The sequence below is a fragment of the Nerophis ophidion genome, linkage group LG10 (genome assembly GCF_033978795.1).
Source record: "Nerophis ophidion isolate RoL-2023_Sa linkage group LG10, RoL_Noph_v1.0, whole genome shotgun sequence".
NCBI classification, from domain to species: Eukaryota; Metazoa; Chordata; class Actinopteri; order Syngnathiformes; family Syngnathidae; genus Nerophis; species Nerophis ophidion.
In genome coordinates, this window is record NC_084620.1 from 835685 (window position 1) to 852534 (window position 16850).

At 42.0% G+C, this 16850-nt stretch overlaps 1 protein-coding gene across 10 annotated transcripts in view; it reads right to left on the reverse strand.

Moving 5' to 3' along the window:
* magi2a (membrane associated guanylate kinase, WW and PDZ domain containing 2a) overlaps window positions 1–16850 on the reverse strand; it is a 500346-nt gene that overhangs the window by 14522 nt on the left and 468974 nt on the right. For 5 of the 10 annotated variants that reach the window (XM_061911994.1, XM_061911998.1, XM_061912003.1 and 2 more), the window contains 9 exons: window positions 13801–14014; window positions 9016–9069; window positions 7276–7391; window positions 5663–5858; window positions 4171–4398; window positions 3922–4107; window positions 1838–2048; window positions 1499–1706; window positions 1268–1420 (listed from right to left, as the gene is read on the reverse strand). In XM_061911994.1, coding sequence (XP_061767978.1) covers window positions 1268–1420; window positions 1499–1706; window positions 1838–2048; window positions 3922–4107; window positions 4171–4398; window positions 5663–5858; window positions 7276–7391; window positions 9016–9069; window positions 13801–14014 — 1566 coding nt within the window. The remainder of the gene's footprint in view (window positions 1–1267; window positions 1421–1498; window positions 1707–1837; window positions 2049–3921; window positions 4108–4170; window positions 4399–5662; window positions 5859–7275; window positions 7392–9015; window positions 9070–13800; window positions 14015–16850) is intronic. The other 5 variants (XM_061911995.1, XM_061912001.1, XM_061911997.1 and 2 more) reach the window with 4 other exon arrangements.

The window sequence follows — 16850 nt, forward strand, 5'->3', positions numbered from 1 at the left end:
CACGTGTTGCTGGCATCCAATTCTAAAGTTAATGATTATTTGCAAAAAAAAAAAAGTTATCAGTTTGAACATCAAATATGTTGTCTTTGTAGCATATTCAACTGAATATGGGTTGAAAAGGATTTGCATATCATTGTATTCTGTTTATATTTACATCTAACACAATTTCCCACCTCGTATGTTTCATGATCCGTAGTCTGGATCATGTTTAGTTTAGTTATTTTCTGTTAGTTTGGACGCCCTTTGTTGTTTGTGTACCTTTTTGTGAGTCAGTTTGGTCACCATGGCAACATATTAATTTCACCTGCTAAGGGTTCCAGACGCACACCTGTTTTTGTTAATTACTTCCTTATTTAAGCCTGCCTTGTCCCGTCAGTCGGTCTTGGTCCCTTGTTTGCGGTATGCAACTGTTTCGTTGGTAATTCTAGATTTCTTGTTACCTGATCCTGTGCTAGTGTTAGCATTAGCTTCTGTGCGTTTCTTTTCGTCTGTTTTTGTACCATTGTTTTGTTATTAAATCATTCTTACCTTTTAGTTGTTGTCCGGAGTGTCTATGTTTGCGTTGGAGGAACGATCCCGCATTAAAATGCGACCCGCACGTGACAGTATGGAAACAGGGTTTGTAAATAAAGCAGTTAATCTTTAAAATGGCAAAAAAAAAAAATCTAATAACAAAAGGTAATGTACTGAATTGCACAGCACATCATCATTTTTATCATAAAACTGTGTGTGTGTGTGTCAGTATTACTGTACAATATGTCTTCGTTTCGATTATAACATCTATTATATTGAGTAAAAAAAGAGTGTAAAGGTGACTATGGGGATGTTATTTCCGGTCTAGAGGGCTTCTCTAATGTTAAAAACACATTTCGAAGGTTGTAAACAAATTGATCTAATTATAAAAATATTATATTTATAAATAAAAAATCCAGTTAACAGTGACGGATGAGGAATGTCTGTACTTTTTTTTTCTATTTGCCGTTGAAATCCAATCCAACTATCTCGGACATTTTTGTAATTCCTGGCTGCAGGGAAAGTTCAAACATAACAAATAGTAGCTCGTAGTCGACCACAACGTATACCAATGGGCTTTTTTCTCATGCACTAAGGTCATGTCGTTGTAGTTTGTACAATATTTTACTTTTAGTGCCAATCTTCGTAATATGGAGGGATCCGAAATATATTTTCAACGGATTTAATGGATTACTTCAATATGTGGAGTAACTTGTCACCTCAAATGCACCGCCAGAGGACGATGGCGACCTACCCTCATCCTCCCGTTGCGGACTGCCGGCCCGTCCTCGGCCAATCTGAGGACAAAAAGGTCCATCTTGTACTCCCGACCTCCTCGGATGCTAAACCCGAAGCCTTTGACGCTCTTGTCCAGCTCCACCGTGAAGAAGTCAAAGTCTTGGGAGAGCTGCAAGCAGGACCAAGCAGGTCAATAACAAACTAGACAAAATGGCTCCCAGGACCGCACCTGTTAAAACACTCTTACTTGAACCGGCGGTATCCTGTAGTCCGGGACGGCAAACTGGGGCCGATAGTCCAAGAGCGGTGGGTGCCTGTAGTCCAACGTGGGCGGCGCTCGGTAGTCGGCCACTGGAGGGTGCCGGTAGTCCACTGGCGGCTGGCGGTAGTCGGTGAAGGGAGGCTGTCGGATGTCCGGTTTGACGTCCTGCCTGGCTTTGACCTCTGACCTGTAACTGAGAAGAGGCGAAATGAAAGACGGGAAAGTACAGAGGCTGGTAACCATGGCGATAAACGACCGTGTCATCAAATATAGGGGGAAGAAAATGTTGTTACGTGACAGCAAGATTGGCATTGAGGCTCCTACCTGCCCTCATGGGCATAGGTGGTCTGAGGCGGGGGGACGGGCAGCTTGGTGACGGGACTCTGGTGGGACTTGGCATTGGACTCAGGAGTCTGAACACCCGGGCCGGGCTGTAGGGGGCCGCCAGCGCCGGGCTGCTGCGTCATGGGGCTGTGCTGCTGTGTCAAAGGGCTCTGCTTCTCAGAAGTGGGAGCTGAAGGAGGGTTGATGACCTCTGGGAATGAAGCAAATAATTACGCTACAAAAGAACTTCAAATTTTGGGGAATTTTTGCCCTTCATCCACAATCCTTATGTGAGACAAGAACACGTCATTCCATTTATCGTCTACTCTAAATAGTGAAAAACTGCTAGCGAAAGGCAGCTAACAATATGGATAAAGACCATCTAAAAACCTCTAACACTGTTTTACAAACATAATGTGAGTATGAATGCAATGGCACACATACTTGCCAACCCTCCCGGATTTTCTGGGAGACTCCCGAAATTCAGGCGGAGCTGGAGGCCACGCCCCCTCCAGCACCATGCGGACCTGAGTGACCTTGACGTGTATAAAGAGCGTGTCTGCCCAATGACGTTATAACTGTAGAATGATCGAGGTCGAGTTCTTGGTTTCTTATGTGGTTTTATTGTTAAGCAGTTTCATTAACGTCCACCCAGCGCGGTAAAACAACACACAACAACAGCAGTCCGTTTTCGTCTACCGTAAAGCAGTTCGTCTGCCAAACAGCAATGTTGGGACACTCTTAAACAGGACAATACTGCCATCTACTGTACATATGGTTAGAAAAGAAAAACAAGGATGGACAATTCAACCCTTAACTCAACAATGAGTGTTGTGTGTGTGTGTAAATGTGTAAATAAATGAACACTGAAATTCAAGTATTTCTTTTATATATATATATATATATATATATATATATATATATATATATATATATATATATATATATATATACGGTGGCAGAGGGGTTAGTGCGTCTGCCTCACAATACGAAGGTCCTGCAGTCTTGGGTTCAAATCCAGGCTCGGTCTCTTTCTGTGTGGAGTTTGCATGTTCTCCCCGTGACTGCGTGGGTTCCCTCCGGGTACTCCGGCTTCCTCCCACTTCCAAAGACATGCACCTGGGGATAGGTTGATTGGCAACACTAAATGGTCCCTAGTGTGTGAATGTGAGTGTGAATGTTGTTTGTCTATCTGTGTTGGCCCTGCGATGAGGTGGCGACTTGTCCAGGGTGTACCCCGCCTTCCGCCCGATTGTAGCTGAGATGGGCGCCAGCGCCCCCCGCGACCCCAAAAAGGGAATAAGCGGTAGAAAATGGATGGATGGATGGTATATATATATATATATATATATCTATATATATATATATATATAGATATATATATATATAGCTAGAATTCACTGAAAGTCAAGTAATTCTTATATATACATAAGAATTACTTGACTTGGTGAATCTATGAATCTAGCGGCAAATATACTCCTCTCCTCTTAACCACGCCCCCGACAACGCCCCGCCTCCCGCCCCCGACAACGCCCCGCCTCCCGCCCCCGACCACGCACCAACCTCCCGAAATCGGAGGTCTCAAGGTTGGCAAGTATGATTGCACATTCATTATAACACGTAATACTTACAGTATTGTGGTCATTTTAAGCATGACTAATAACTTCTTTCATGGGCGCATTGTTTCACAAAGCTTATAGCTATGAATACTACTTCTGTCAACAACATCAACATATCAACATATCAATATCCTCATCCACCTATCTTTCATCCTCGCTCAAATTAATGGTGAAATTGTCGTTTTCTCGCTCCGAATAGCTCTGGCTGCTGGAGGCTCCCATTAAAAAGGACGTGAGTTGCCCTCACCCTTGTGCAAAGGCGAGGCTTTTTTATCAGCACCGAAAGTTGCGAACTTTATCGTCGATGTTCTCTACTAAATCCCTTCAGCAAAAATATGGCAATATCGCGAAATGATCAAGTATGACACAAAGAACGGAGCTGCTATATAAGGAAATCTCATTTCAGTAGGCCTTTAAATAAGTAAAATTTGGAACAGAAATATGACAAATCAACAATAATCCTACCTTCCTGTGGAATGATCCTCAAGGTGACGCTGAGTCCGGCATCCTTGATCAGCTTGACGATGTCTCCGTGCGGCATGCTGACGATGGACTGACTGTTGACCGCCAGGATACGATCTCCCACTTTTAGCTTCCCGCAGCGGTCGGCCGGGCTTCCCTCGATGATGCGTCCAATCTTGTGTGGCACCGCTGTGGGGACACACAGATCTGTTGACGTGACAACACGGCCCACGCCGGCTTCGCTTGTCTTACGGTTAGCGGCAGGCGCTTCGGGCCGGTTGAGTGAGCTGATGATGACGAAGCCGAAGCCCTCGCTCTCTTTCCGGTGGATGAGGACGTCGCTCGGTTGGGCATTTGCGTCGGTAGAGACCCCTGCCTGCATGGTCCCGGTGCTGTTGGCGTACGTCAGGTCGCTACGCGGCGAACTGTGCTGCGTGGACGCCGAACCCGAATGGCGACCGTTCTCCTGGCAGGAGTCGCCTGTAAGTAGAGGTAAAGAGCTGATGTAACAACTCTAACATTTGACAACCAAACAATTAAACAAGGCGACATGGTAAAGAATCTGGGTATTATCTTCGACCCAACTCTCTCCTTTGAGGCACACATTAAAAGCGTTGCTAAAACGGCCTTCTTTCATCTCCGTAATATCGCTAAAATTCGCTCCATTCTGTCCACTAAAGACGCTGAGATCATTATCCATGCGTTTGTTACGTCTCGCCTCGACTACTGTAACGTATTATTTTCGGGTCTCCCCATGTCTAGCATTAAAAGATTACAGTTGGTACAAAATGCGGCTGCTAGACTTTTGACAAGAACAAGAAAGTTTGATCACATTACGCCTGTACTGTATATACCTTTATATACATATATACATACATATATACCTGTACTGGCTCACCTGCACTGGCTTCCTGTGCACTTAAGATGTGACTTTAAGGTTTTACTACTTACGTATAAAATACTACACGGTCTAGCTCCATCCTATCTTGCCGATTGTATTGTACCATATGTCCCGGCAAGAAATCTGCGTTCAAAGGACTCCGGCTTATTAGTGATTCCCAAAGCCCAAAAAAAGTCTGCGGGCTATAGAGCATTTTCCGTTCGGGCTCCAGTACTCTGGAATGCCCTCCCGGTAACAGTTCGAGATGCCACCTCAGTAGAAGCATTTAAGTCTCACCTTAAAACTCATTTGTATACTCTAGCCTTTAATTAGAGTCCCTTTTTAGACCAGTTGATCTGCCGTTTCTTTTCTTTTTCTTCTATGTCCCACTCTCCCTTGTGGAGGGGGTCCGGTCCGATCCGGTGGCCATGTACTGCTCGCCTGTGTATCGGCTGGGGACATCTCTGCGCTGCTGATCCGCCTCCGCTTGGGATGGTTTCCTGCTGGCTCCGCTGTGAACGGGACTCTCGCTGCTGTGTTGGATCCGCTTTGGACTGGACTCTCGCGACTGTGTTGGATCCATTATGGATTGAACTTTCACAGTATCATGTTAGACCCGCTCGACATCCATTGCTTTCCTCCTCTCTAAGGTTCTCATAGTCATTATTGTCACCGACGTCCCACTGGGTGTGAGTTTTCCTTGCCCTTATGTGGGCTTACCGAGGATGTCGTGGTGGTTTGTGCAGCCCTTTGAGACACTAGTGATTTAGGGCTATATAAGTAAACATTGATTGATTGATTGATTGATAACACTGCTTCACCAGGCAACAAATACTACTACTCATAATACTACAAATAAGTTACCCGTGGCCTGGACCCTCCTCCTGATGACCAGATTGACCTGACCGTTGCGTGCCGCTCCGTGCATCAGGTCGATGACGTAGCGATGCGGCTTCCCCACCACGGGAATGCCGTCCACAAAGAGGAGCTCGTCGCCGGGTCGTAGTCGTCCGTCCAGGTCCGCCGGGCTCTTTTCGATGATGGCGCCGATTAATATCTGCTGTAAAAAAAAAAATAAAAAAAATAAAGTTAACACACAGAAAGTACTGAAGACTCACGCAGTTTGTCAAAGTGGCGTCAAACTGTAGTAAAGATAACACTAATAAAATGATGATTCAATTTGATTGAATAATTTATTTCTTATCTATTATCATTAACCTGTCAAGCCTGATATTTATGTTGTTTCTTTTACTATACTCACAATACTAGTGTATACTGTATATTATTCCATAGAATATGAAATCAATGATAATAGTTTGATATATACAGTGGGGCAAAAAAGTATTTAGTCAGCCACCGATTGTGCAAGTTCTCCCACTTAAAATGATGACAGAGGTCTGTAATTTTCATCATAGGTACACTTCAACTGTGAGAGACAGAATGTGGAAAAAAAATCCAGGAATTCACATTGTAGGAATTTTAAAGAATTTATTTGTAAATTATGGTGGAAAATAAGTATTTGGTCAACCATTCAAAGCTCTCACTGATGGAAGGTTTTGGCTCAAAATCTCACGATACATGGCCCCATTCATTCTTTCCTTAACACGGATCAATCGTCCTGTCCCCTTAGCAGAAAAACAGCCCCAAAGCATGATGTTTCCACCCCCATGCTTCACAGTAGGTGTGGTGTTCTTGGGATGCAACTCAGTATTCAACTTCCTCCAAACACGACCAGTTGAGTTTATACCAAAAAGTTCTATTTTGGTTTCATCTGACCACATGACATTCTCCCAATCCTCTGCTGTATCATCCATGTATCCATTTTGGTATAAACTCAACTCGTCGTGTTTGGAGGAAGAAGAATACTGAGTTGCATCCCAAGAACACCATACCTACTGTGAAGCATGGGGGTGGAAACATCATGCTTTGGGGCTGTTTTTCTGCTAAGGGGACAGGACGATTGATCCGTGTTAAGGAAAGAATGATTGGGGCCATGTATCGTGAGATTTTGAGCCAAAACCACCATAATTTACAAATAAATTCTTTAAAATTCCTACAATGTGAATTCCTGGATTTTTTTTTCACATTCTGTCTCTCACAGTTGAAGTGTACCTATGATGAAATTTATAGACCTCTGTCATCATTTGAAGTGGGAGAACTTGCACACTCGGTGGCTGACTAAATACTTTTTTGCCCCACTGTATGTTATTTTATAGATTTTTACAATATAGACAGCAACATTTTTTGGTGAAAATTAATGATTTAATCAATGAATATCTGATTTAAAATTCACACACATTTTCATATTTTTCTGATCATATACTGTAATATTGTTTGAATATTTTGTAATATTATCTAATCATTGAAGTTTTTATGTCCATTCATAATGCAGACAAAGCATCAGTCGGCGGGGGTCAAAGGTCAAGAGTGAGTGTGTTAGAGTGGACACAACGCTAAAGTTCCATTGCCATACGAGCCTTCTCACGTGTCTCCGGACTCACAGGCTGCCCCGGCTCTTCCCCGCCCAGGACCCTGAACCCGAACCCGGACTTCTGTCTCCGCAGGTGGACCTCCATGTCCTGGTACTCGCTCCCTGTGGGACGGACATGAATGTAACACAAATGCTAATACAAACCCCGTTTCCATATGAGTTGGGAAATTGTGAAAGATGTAAATATAAATTTGCAAATCATTTTCAACCCATATTCAGTTGAATATGCTACAAAGACAAGATATTTGATGTTCACACTGATAAACATGTATTTTTTTTGCAAATAATTTGATGCCAGCAACTGACATGACAAAGTAGTTGGGAAAGGGCATGTTCACTACTGTGTTACATCACCTTTTCTTTTAACAACACTCATTAAACGTTTGGGAACTGAGGAAACTAATTGTTGAAGCTTTGAAAGTGGAATTATTTCTCATTCTTGTTTTATGTAGAGCTTAGACGTTCAACAGTCAAGGGTCTCCACTGTCGTATTTTACGCTTCATAATGAGCCACACATTTTCAATGGCGGACAGGTCTGGACTGCAGGCGGGCCAGGAAAGTACCCGCACTCTTTTACTATGAAACCACAATGTTATAACACGTGGCTTGGCATTGTCTTGCTGAAATAAGCAGGGGCGTCCATGATAACGATGCTTGGATGACAACATATGTTGCTCCAAAACCTGTATGGACCAATCAGCATTAATGGTGCCTTCACAGATGTGTAAGTTACCCATGCCTTGGGCACTAATACACCCCCATACCATCACAGATGCTGACTTTTGAACTTTGCGCCTATAACAATCAGGATGGTTATTTTCCTCTTTGTTCCGGAGGACACCACATCCACAGTTTCCAAATATAATTTGAAATGTGGACTTGTCAGACCACAGAACACTTTTCCACTTTGCATCAGTCCATCTTAGATGAGCTCGGGCCCAGCGAAGCAAGCAACATTCCTTGGTGTTGTTGATAAATGGGTTTTGCTTTGCATAGTAGAGTTTTAACTTGCACTTCCAGATGAAGCGACCAACTGTAGTTACTGACAGTGGTTTTATGAAGTGTTCCTGAGCCCATGTGGTGATGTCCTTTACACACTGATGTCGGTTTTTGATGCAGTACCGCCTGAGGGATCAGAGGCCCGTGATATCATGGCTTACGTGCAGTGATTTCTCCAGATTCTCTGAACATTTTGATGATTTTACGGACCATAGATGGTAAAATCCCTAAATTCCTTGCAATAGCTCGTTGAGAAATGTTGTTCTAAAACTGTTTGACAATTTGCTTACAAAGTGGTGACCCTCGCCCCATCCTTGTTTGTGAATTACTTAGCATTTCATGGAAGCTGTTTTTATACCCAATCATGGCACCCACCTGTTCCCAATTAGCCTGCACACCTGTGGGATGTTTAAAATAAGTGTTTGATGAGCATTTCTCAACTTTATCAGTATTTATTGCCACCTTTCCCAACTTCTTTGTCACGTGTTGCTGGCATCAAATTCTAAAGTTAATGATTATTTCCACCCAAAAAAATGTTTATCAGTTTGAACATCCAAATATGTTGTCTTTGTAGCATATTCAACTGAATATGGGTTGAAAAGGATTTGCAAATCATTGTATTCTGTTTATATTTACATCTAACACAATTTCCCAACTCATATGGAAACAGGGTTTGTAGTAGCTGGAGAGCAGCAGCTTGTTGTCAATGCTAGGACGCACGCCTACCTGAGGCTGAGGAGGAGTCGGCGGGGAAGGTTGTCCTCGGAGGGCCCGCTTGTTCTGGCAAGACCAAAAAAAAAAAGACGAAGAAGTGCTCCATAAACAAGAAATATTGATGATGAGGCGGTGAGGGAACTTGGCTCAGCGATAACATCGTTGTGAATCATCCATAAAAGTCAGGAAGTGCTTACAGCATGTGATAAAAGTGGCATATTCACGCTGATGCGTGATGAGGAACCAAGTTGTCATGACGACAGACCATATCATGCTTTTTGCAGCGCAACGCCGCCTTGTCCCCTTTTGAAGTAGATCTCACCGCATCAACAACAAGACAGCCATGTTAGAAGACAACTTCAAGCGATCCTAGTGGATTTTTTTACCATGCAATACAATACATTAGAGCTTAAAAACAAACACATCCATCCATCCATCCATCCATTTTCTACCGCTTATTCCCTCAAAGTAGACCAATATCATGTCCCCCGCCTACTAAACACCACACATACAATAGTTGTGAAAGTTTCAAAAAGTGTACACCAACTTTGAAATATATATGGACCAGTCCGCCGAATCATGTCCCCGGGAAATGCAATAAAATAAAAGTAAAAAATTCAGAATCCAGAGGTGATCCAAATCGGCTCAAAAATCACTTGCTCCTTATTCCATTTCTGACATTTCCTGAATGTTTCATCAAAATCTGCTTACAGTTTTTTGAGCCATCTTTAGCGGAATGAAAGAAACGGACTGAAGGCTCTTGTCAGTTTTCGACTATCTCTGTGGGCGGAGGCAGGGCAGCTAGCATACACACACACATGTTCAAAACTGTAACATAAACGTCAGTGCAATGAATCTTTGGGCACCAAATGATTTGATTCTTGGGGGTAACGATTCGATTCAAAATTAATACTTTTAAAATAATATTGGATTCCTGTCTACGATTAACTACATTCTTCCATAACATAGATAAATAGTTCTGATAAATTTCTGTATTACTTAAAAGAAAACTGTTTTTTTTTTTTTTAAATAAAATGATTCCCAAACATTTAATAAAGTCAAATACAAATAAGGCAAGTATCTCACACTTCTCTTTTCCAAAGTAAATCTGTACAGCAGATACGGGCATCTAGATCATCAATATGATTTGTCAAAGTAGCTGGACAGGAAAGATTTCAAAATATATATGTATTAGGTTTTCGTCCTGGTCGTGGAACTGTGGACCAGCTCTATACTCTCGGCAGGGTTCTTGAGGGTGCATGGGAGTTTGCCCAACCAGTCTACATGTGCTTTGTGGACTTGGAGAAGGCATTTGACCGTGTCCCTCGGGAAGTCCTGTGGGGAGTGCTCAGAGAGTATGGGGTATCGGACTGTCTTATTGTGGCGGTCCGCTCCCTGTATGATCAGTGCCAGAGCTTGGTCCGCATTGCTGGCAGTAAGTCGAACACATTTCCAGTGAGGGTTGGACTCCGCCAAGGCTGTCCTTTGTCACCCATTCTGTTCATAACTTTTATGGACAGAATTTCTAGGCGCAGTCAAGGCGTTGAGGGGTTCCGGTTTGGTGGCTGCAGGATTAGGTCTCTGCTTTTTGCAGATGATGTGGTCCTGATGGCTTCATCTGACCGGGATCTTCAGCTCTCACTGGATCGGTTCGCAGCCGAGTGTGAAGCGACCGGAATGAGAATCAGCACCTCCAAGTCCGAATCCATGGTTCTCGCCCGGAAAAGGGTGGAATGCCATCTCCGGGTTGGGGAGGAGACCCTGCCCCAAGTGGAGGAGTTCAAGTACCTAGGAGTCTTGTTCACGAGTGAGGGAAGAGTGGATCGTGAGATCGACAGGCGGATCGGTGTGGCGTCTTCAGTAATGCGGACGTAGTATCGATCCGTTGTGGTGAAGAAGGAGCTGAGCCGGAAGGCAAAGCTCTCAATTTACCGGTCGATCTACGTTCCCATCCTCACCTATGGTCATGAGCTTTGGGTCATGACCGAAAGGATAAGATCACGGGTACAAGCGGCCGAAATGAGTTTCCTCCGCCGGGTGGCGGGTCTCTCCCTTAGAGATAGGGTGAGAAGCTCTGCCATCCGGGAGGAACTCAAAGTAAAGTCGCTGCTCCTTCACATGGAGAGGAGCCAGATGAGGTGGTTCGGGCATCTGGTCAGGATGCCACCCGAACGCCTCCCTAGGGATGTGTTTAGGGCACGTCCAGCTGGTAGGAGGCCACGGGGAAGACCCAGGACACGTTGGGAAGACTATGTCTCCCGGCTGGCCTGGGAACGCCTCGGGATCCCCCGGGAAGAGCTAGACGAAGTGGCTGGGGAAAGGGAAGTCTGGGTTTCCCTGCTTAGGCTGTTGCCCCCGCGACCCGACCTCGGATAAGCGGAAGAAGATGGATGGATGGATGGATGGATATTAATATTAAAAAAAACTTTTTTTGGACAACCCTAGTAAGATAAGGTAGTAGAAATAATCTAAATCAGTTCCAAAATCTAATCACTTGTTCCTTATACCATTTTGAAAATTTGCTTCAGAGTTTCATTAAAATCTGTGGACAACTTTTTGAGTCAAATACAAAAACATGGTATGCTATATGGTACTAAGAGCTAGCAGCACTTAATAGCACACAATCTTGAAATACGTAATAAATGTCCTTAATTGAAATTGATATTTGTCAAAACAAACAAGTATCAAATAATTATAATTATAATTGCATATTGCTTACAAGTACAAAGTCTCCAAGGCAGAAGTGTATTAGAAAATATTTAGTAATAAATGTGTCCGCTTCATTCAACTTTCTGCGTCATTAGCTTTATTTACTGAATTATTGTGGTCCCTAAATATTACCACTCATAACTAATTGTGTTATTTGACTCACTAACTACCTAATTGACAGACAAACCGACGACAACGGTTGGATTGAATTGTACTTTAAATGATAGTTTTACCTGTTTGAAAACTAAAAAAAAAATTTTTTTTTTTACTGCTAATCCCAAATACAACGAAGTTTATTTTTTGACAAAACAACAACGATTGAGTTAAAATTCACACTTCGGTCGTATCGCTTTGTCTTCACTCAGTCCTGTTACCCTCTGTGAATTTTCTTAAAATAACGTTTTTGTCGACTCAATGTAACAGGCAAAAACTGTCAACATGCTATTAGCCAAACCATTTGCTAGCTCTATTCGAAAAACTCGCTCCTGTTACTTTCAGCTCTGTTGTATAAATGAGTCATCTTCTGCTATGGAGACTTGTACAAAAATTAAAACAAGTTACCCGAGATGGGCGAATGCACATTTAGTTATTGCTCTGTAATTATTAGATTTGAAAAATGTTAAAGCGTTACTAAAACGGCCTTCTTTCATCTCCGTAATATCGCTAAAATTCGCTCCATTTTGTCCACTAAAGACGCTGAGATCATTATCCATGCGTTTGTTACGTCTCGTCTCGACTACTGTAACGTATTATTTTCGGGTCTCCCCATGTCTAGCATTAAAAGATTACAGTTGGTACAAAATGCGGCTGCTAGACTTTTGACAAGAACAAGAAAGTTTGATCATATTACGCCTGTACTGTATATACCTTTATATACATATATACATACATATATACCTATACTGTATATACCTTTATATACATATATACATACATATATACCTGTACTGGCTCACCTGCACTGGCTTCCTGTGCACTTAAGATGTGACTTTAAGGTTTTACTACTTACGTATAAAATACTACACGGTCTAGCTCCATCCTATCTTGCCGATTGTATTGTACCATATGTCCCGGCAAGAAATCTGCCTTCAAAGGACTCCGGCTTATTAGTGATTCCCAAAGGCCAAAAAAAGTCTGCGGGCTATAGAGCGTTTTCCGTTCGGGCTCCAGTACTCTGGAATGCCCTCCCGGTAACAGTTCGAGATGCCACCTCAGTAGAAGCATTTAAGTCTCATCTTAAAACTCATCTGTATACTCTAGCCTTTAAATAGACTCCCTTTTTAGACCAGTTGATCTGCTGTTTCTTTTCTTTTTCTTCTATGTCCAACTCTCCCTTGTGGAGGGGGTCCGGTCCGATCCGGTGGCCATGTACTGCTTGCCTGTGTATCGGCTGGGGATATCTCTGCGCTGCTGATCCGCCTCCGCTTGGGATGGTTTCCTGCTGGCTCCGCTGTGAACGGGACTCTCGCTGCTGTGTTGGATCCGCTTTGGACTGGACTCTCGCGACTGTGTTGGATCCATTGTGGATTGAACTTTCACAGTATCACGTTAGACCCGCTCGACATCCATTGCTTTCCTCCTCTCCAAGGTTCTCATAGTCATCATTGTCACCGACGTCCCACTGGGTGTGAGTTTTCCTTGCCCTTATGTGGGCCTACCGAGGATGTCGTAGTGGTTTGTGCAGCCCTTTGAGACACTAGTGATTTAGGGCTATATAAGTAAACATTGATTGATTGATTGATTAAAATTTATGCTCCAGAGCCACAGGTTGCCGACGCCGATCTTGAACATTCAACACTGTTATTGCCGTTCTTGTCTAATTCCTACCCAAATCTTGCATGGAACATGACTGACTGTGGCTTACCATGAATTGATTTACGTGGACCCCGACTTAAACAAGTTGAAAAACTTATTGGGGTGTTACCATTTAGTGGTCGATTGTACGGAATATGTACTGTACTGAGCAATCTACTAATACAAGTTTCAATCAATCAATCAAACAGCCATTAAAAACCGTTTCTATTATTATTACTATTATTATTGATATTAGTGTTGTCATAATGTTAGTGATCCACCTCAGGTACCTACTCTCATACAACGCCTTGGACTTCTCATACACGGCAAAAAGGTCTGCTTGCTTGGACAGAGCCTCAGAGGCAGAGTCCGAAGGCACTGAGGGTCTGTGGAGGAGGTGGTGTTGGTGCTGCTGGGGGTAGGGGGCGCTGTTGGAAATGACAGAGGCTGACAGGCCGGTCTGAGCGGGGCTGCTCAGGCCCTGCTGGGTTTCCCACTGCTCCGACACCTGAAAAGCACAGCGGCACGAGCCTTATACTTGCATGTTTTGCTTTTTAAAAACAAGGAAAGAGCGTAGGAGGAAAGAGCGAGAAGCTTTTTTTTAACCATCGAAGCCATTTCACACATCAAGTAACACTTTTTTTTTTACCCGTAGGTCCCAAAATGGTTTGTCACATTAGAATGGCTAATAAATATTGATTTCACTTTAGAATGAGTAAAAAGACATGTAAATATTATATGATTACCAGCTTGACAAGGTAAGTGACGAAGAACATTTATTCTGACGCATTTTTGTTTCTGGTGGTTATTCAAATAAAGTTACGCTTTTTACCATTTACATCCCAAAACAGGCTCTCTAATAAACTGTGGTATAAAAATATTTTTAGGACTTTTTGCATAGAGTCTTTCCAAATTTAAACCCATAAACATTGCTTTTTTTTTCTTTTTTTAAAGTAAAACACAAATAATTATATTAACACTAGGACCTGACTTTATTTAATAGGGAATATTGACAAAAATGTAGTGAAAAGTAAGTCAAAACAGACCCGCTCATAGATGTCGTACTAAACTATAATCCAGTGGTCCCCAACCTTTTTGTATCCGCAGACAGGTCAACGCTTAATAATTTGTCCCGCAGCCCGGGTTGGGGGGAACTGTTTTTTTTTTTTTTCTTCTTTGTCATGAAAAAGGGAGGTTTTTGTGGTTGGTGCACTAATTGTAAGTGTATATTGTGTTTTTTATGTTGATTTCATAAAAAATAAATAAATAAATAAAATAATTTTTTTTTTAAATAAAAATGAATACAAAATTCTTCTGCGGCCCGGTGGTTGGAGACCACGGCTATAATATATATATATATTTTTTCACTTTCCATGCATAGAATTTTTCCAATTTAAAATCTGACCATTTACATCATGTATTTTTAAAGTGAAGAAAACATTTTTTTATGAATCAAAAATAGTGATAATGTGTACCCGAATGCAGCTGGCATAGGTTCCAGCTTCCCCCCTGTGACTGCGAGAGAGACAAGCGGTAGATAATGGATGGATGGACTATAGCAGTGGTTCTCAAATGGGGGTACGCGTACCCCTGGGGGTACCTGAAGGTATGCCGAAGGGTACGTAAGATTTTTTTTAAAATATTCTAAAATTAGCAACAATTCAAAAATCCTTTATAAATATGTTTATTGAACAAAATATGAATGTAAGTTCACAAACTGTGAAAAAAAATACAACATTGCAATATTCAGTGTTGACAGCTAGATTTTTTTTGTGGACATGTTCCATAAATATTAATGTTAAAGATTTCTTTTTTTTGAGAAGAAATGTTTAGAATGAAGTTCATGAATCCAGATGGATCTCTATTACAATCCCCAAAGAGGGCACTTTAAGTTGATGATTACTTCTATGTGTAGAAATCCATCCATCCATCCATCCATCCATTTTCTACCGCTTATTCCCTTTCGGGGTCGCGCTGGCGCCTATCTCAGCTACAATCGGGCGGAAGGCAGGGTACACCCTGGACAAGTCGCGACCTCATCGCAGGGCCAACACAGATGGACAGACAACATTCACACACTAGGGCCAATTTAGTGTTGCCAATCAACCTATCCCCAGGTGCATGTCTTTGGAAGTGGGAGGAAGCCGGAGTACCCGGAGGGAACCCACGCATTCACGGGGAGAACATGCAAACTCCACACAGAAAGATCCCGAGCCTGGATTTGAACCCAGGACTGCAGGACCTTCGTATTGTGAGGCAGACGCACTAACCCCTCTGCCACCGTGAAGCGAAATCTTTATTTATATTTATAAATAAATATACATAGAAATCTTTATTTATAATTGAATCACTTGTTTATTTTTCAACAAGTTTTTAGTTATTTGTATATCTTTTTTTCCAAATAGTTCAACAAAGATGACTACAAATGGGCAATATTTCGCTCTGTTATTCATCCATCCATCCATTTTCTACCGCTTATTCCCTTTCGGGGTCGCGGGGGGCGCTGGCGCCTATCTCAGCTACAATCGGGCGGAAGGCAGGGTACACCCTGGACAAGTCGCCACCTTATCGCAGGGCCAACACAGATAGACAGACAACACTCACACTCACATTCACACACTAATGAAATTATATTTTTTTTTATTAATGTATTTTATTTTGAAGCACTTTTCTCATAAGCAATACATGTATAATTAATTGAACAAAAAGTAATGAATACAGAATGATCAGCCATTCACTGAAAAAAGTTTAAATTTTTTTGTGGCGTTGATATGTTATTCAATTTAATAAATCAGAAACTGATGACATAGTGCTGTATTTTACTTCTTTATCTCTTTTTTTCAACCAAAAATGCTTTGCTCTGATTAGGGGGTACTTGAATTAAAAAAATGTTCACAGGGCGTACATCCCTGAAAAAAGGTTGAGAACCACTGGACTATAGAACCAATGACTTTATTTAATGGGGAAAATTGCCCAAAAGTTGGATGAAAAGCGGAATTTTTAAAAACTTTTTACAATTAGGCTGCAAAACGATCCCTTTATGTAATAAACATCTAATAAAAATATAGCATGTCATTTAATAATAATATTACTGAACCCCTGACTTTATTTAATGGGGAAAAAAAAAGAAATGATCTTTTATCCTTTGGTCCAAAATCAATCCCTTTCATAGAGGTTCAATGTAGTATACAAAGTATAGGATTGAACGCTATACAACGTACTATTCAAATCAATCGAAAATGTCTGGTAATAATGGGAGTCAATGGGCCTAAAATGGTCCCAAGGGTAAAAGGCGTTTGCATGATTGCAAATCTCCCAATTTATAAATCTTACATTTGAAGGAT